This window comes from Otolemur garnettii, unplaced genomic scaffold (genome assembly GCF_000181295.1).
Source record: "Otolemur garnettii isolate 467f Iridium unplaced genomic scaffold, OtoGar3 scaffold00104, whole genome shotgun sequence".
Lineage (NCBI taxonomy): Eukaryota > Metazoa > Chordata > Mammalia > Primates > Galagidae > Otolemur > Otolemur garnettii.
In genome coordinates, this window is record NW_003852499.1 from 6,716,909 (window position 1) to 6,720,493 (window position 3,585).

The 3,585-nt window shown below is 43.0% G+C and overlaps 1 protein-coding gene across 1 annotated transcript in view; it reads left to right on the forward strand.

The window, feature by feature from the left end:
- CCDC77 (coiled-coil domain containing 77) overlaps window positions 1-3,585 on the forward strand; it is a 54,030-nt gene that overhangs the window by 16,648 nt on the left and 33,797 nt on the right. Inside the window, exon 4 of the mRNA XM_003796493.3 lies at window positions 383-525. Within this exon, the coding sequence (XP_003796541.2) occupies window positions 383-525 (143 nt within the window). The remainder of the gene's footprint in view (window positions 1-382; window positions 526-3,585) is intronic.

Sequence of the window (3,585 nt, forward strand, 5' to 3'; positions counted from 1 at the left end):
AGTTCACAACAACCTCAAACTCTTGGGCTCAAGCGATTCACTTGCCTCAACCTCCTGAGTAGCTGGGACTCTAGGCGCCTGCCACAATGCCCAGCTGTTTTTAGAGACGGGATGTCACTCTTGTTCAAGCTGGTCCGTGAGCTTAAGTAATTCACTTACCCTGGCTTGCCAGAGTGCTAGGATTATAGGCATCAGCCACCACGCCAGGCCATCCTGTAGCTTTTAAACTCAAGACTGTACATACTCTGCTGTTGCATTTTAATTTTGTATTGGTGAGACCATTCACTTTTGGAATATTTCTTCATGAACTGACTCTTCCTTATCTAAGAGATACTTCCTTGAATCCCAGTATCTTTTTAACTATCCCTGTGGTTTTTGGCAGCATAAACTTGAACGGGATTTGCAGCAGAGGGAGGAAGAGATTGCTGAATTGCAGAAAGCTCTAAGTGATATGCAAGTCTGCCTCTTCCAGGAACGGGAACATGTTTTACGCCTCTATTCAGAAAATGATCGACTGAGAATCAGGTACGAACTAGAAGAAGGGAAATCAAGTTATAACTCTGAGATACCTTTAAAAAGATAAACTTCTGGTTGTGCCCACAGCTCAGTGGTTAGGGCCCAGGCCACATGCTCCAGGGCTGGTAGATTCAAACCTGGCCCAGGCATGCTACACAAAAAAAGTAAAATAGCTAGGCATTGTGGCGGACACCAGTAGTCCCATCTACTTGGGAGGCTGAGGCAAGAGAATCGCTTGAGCTCATGAGTTTGAGGTTGCTGTGAGCTATGATGTCACAGCACTTTACGTAAAACTGTCTCAAAAAAATAAAAGATAAACTCCTCTGCAGTCATTCTTTTAGGTTGTATATTCCCTAGGAAACAGATTCTGATATAGTGATTTGCCTGCATGACAATTATTGGGAAGGCTCTCAGGAATAATACCTGTGAGCAGATCTGGGCAGAAGAAGAACTTGAACTCTGGTAATAGTGGTAACAGAAACCTTAGCCAGTACTACCAGGAGCTTTAGGCTCAGGTTGCCTTTCAGAGTCAAAGGATTCAACTTTTATATCCCCCTGCTGATCAGTCATAGGATGCAGGCTATCCCTAGAAAGAGTATAAACTTGGGAGCTCCCTTCAGCCAATTCCTAGAAGACTCAGTTCCTGGGAAATGGGTATCTTGGTCCTAAAGGGGTGCATCTGAGCTCTACATTGCAGCATCCACTACAGCGCACTTCTTTTTGTATATGTGTTGAAATGTACATAACATAAAACTTATTATTTTAACCATTTTTAAGTATATAGTTCAGAGGCATCAAGTATATTCACATTATTGTGCAACCATCATTGCCATCCAACTCCAGAGCTTTTTCATATTTCTAAATTGTGTACCTATTAAACAATAATCCCCATGTCCTTGTTAGCCCAACCCATAGCAACCACCCTCTCTCCATCCCTATGAGTTTGACTACTCTAGGTACCTCAGGTGAGATCATACAGTATTTGTCCTTTTATATCTGGCCTATTTTACTTAGCGTAATGTCTTCAAGGTTCACCCATGTTGTAACAGATTTTCTTCCTTTTTAAGTCTGAACAATATTTTCTGGGATGTATATACCACATTTTGCTTATCTATTCATCTCTCAGTATGTCCACCTTTTGGCTATTATGAATAATGCTGCTGTGAACATGGATGTGCAAACGTGTCTTCAAGACCTTGCTTTTAATTTTTTTGGGTATATACTCAGAAGTGAAATTGGATCACATGGTAATTCTGTTTTTATTTTTTTGAGGAACTACCATACTGTTTTCCATAGTGGCTCTCCCATTTTACGTTCCCACCAATAGTGCAGAAACATTTCAGTTTTTCTGTGTCTTTACCAACACTTATTATTTTCTGTGTATTTGATAATAGCCATGTTAATGAGTGTCAGGGGGTCCCATTGTGGTTTTGACTGGCGTTTTCCTTCTGTTTTTTAGAGACAGTACCTCACAACTATCCCCTGGGCTGGAGTGCAGTAACATGATCATAGCTTGCTTCTGGGCTCCAGCAATCCTCTCGCCTTAGCCTCCCAAGTAGCTAGGACTACAGGTATATGCCACCATGTCTGGCTAATTTTTAAATTTTGTGTAGAGGCCGAGCATGGTGGGTCACATCTATAATCCCAGCACTCTGGGAGGCTGAGGCGGGTGGATTGCCTGAGCTCACTAATTCGAGATCAGCCTGAGCTAGAGTGAGACCTTGTCTCTAAAAATAGCCAGGCATTATGGCAGGCACCTATAGTCCCAGCTACTTGGGAGGCTGAGGCAAGGGAATTGCTTGAGTCCAAGAATCTGAGGTTGCTGTGAGCTATGACACCATGGCACGCTACTGGGAATGACAAAGTGAGACTATGTCACAAAAAAAATTTTTTTCTTTTTGTGTAGAGACAAGATCTTATTGTGTTGCCCAGGCTTACCTAGACCCCAAGTGATCACCCCAAGTGATCCTCTCATTTTGGCCTCCCAAACAGGCATGAGCCACCATACGTGGCCACATTTCCTTTTTTTATTTGTTTTTGTGAGACATTGACCTGGGTAAAATGCCCTGGTGTCCTGGCTCACAGCAACCTCCAAGTCTTGGGCTGAAGTGATCCCTCCTGCCTCAGTGTCCCCAGTAGCTGGGACTACAGGCACTGGCCACCATTCCAAGTTAATTTTTCTTTTCTTTTCTTTTTTTTTGAGACAGAGTCTCACTTTATTGCCCCCAGTAGAGTATCCTGGCGACACAGCTCACAGCAACCTCAAACTCTTGGACTGAAGCAATTCTCTTATCTCGGCCTCCCAAATAGCTGGGACTACAGGCGCCCACCACAGTGCCCGGCTATTTTTTAGAGACTAGGTCTTACTCTGGCTCAGACTGGTCTCAAATTTGTGAGCTCAGGAGATCCATCCACCTCAGCCTCCCAGAATGCTAAGATTACAGGCATGAACCATTGCACCTGGCCTTTTCTTTTCTTTCTTTTTTTTTTGAGACAGAGTCTTGCTTTGTTGCCCTCAGTAGAGTTCTCTGATGTCATAGCTCACAGCAACCTCAAACTCGTTGGGCTCAAGTGATTCTCTTATCTCAGCCTCCTGAATAGCTAGAACTACAGGTGCCCGCCACAAGGCCCAGCTAATTTAGAGACAGGGTGTTGCTCTTGCTCAGGCTGGTCTTGAACTCAAGCGCTCAGGCAGTCCACCGCCTTGGCCTCCCAGAGTGCTAGGATTACAGGTATGAGCCATGGTGCCCAGTTTTTTGTATTTTTAGTAGAGACAGAGCGTCATTCTTGTTCAAGCTGGTCTTGAGCTCGTGAACTCAAGCAATCCACCTGCCTTGGTCTATTTTCTTAATGATTAATAATGTTGAGCATTTTTTCATATGCTTATTAGCCATTAGTGTATGTTCTTTGGAGGAATGTCTATTCAAGACTTTTGTCCATTTTTAATTATGGGGTTTTTTGGTCATTGTTGAGTTTTAGGAGTTCTCTGTATATTCTGGATATTAGATACGTGATTTGCAAATATTTTTCCCCATTTTGTAGATAGCCTTTTTACTTTCTTTTTTTTTT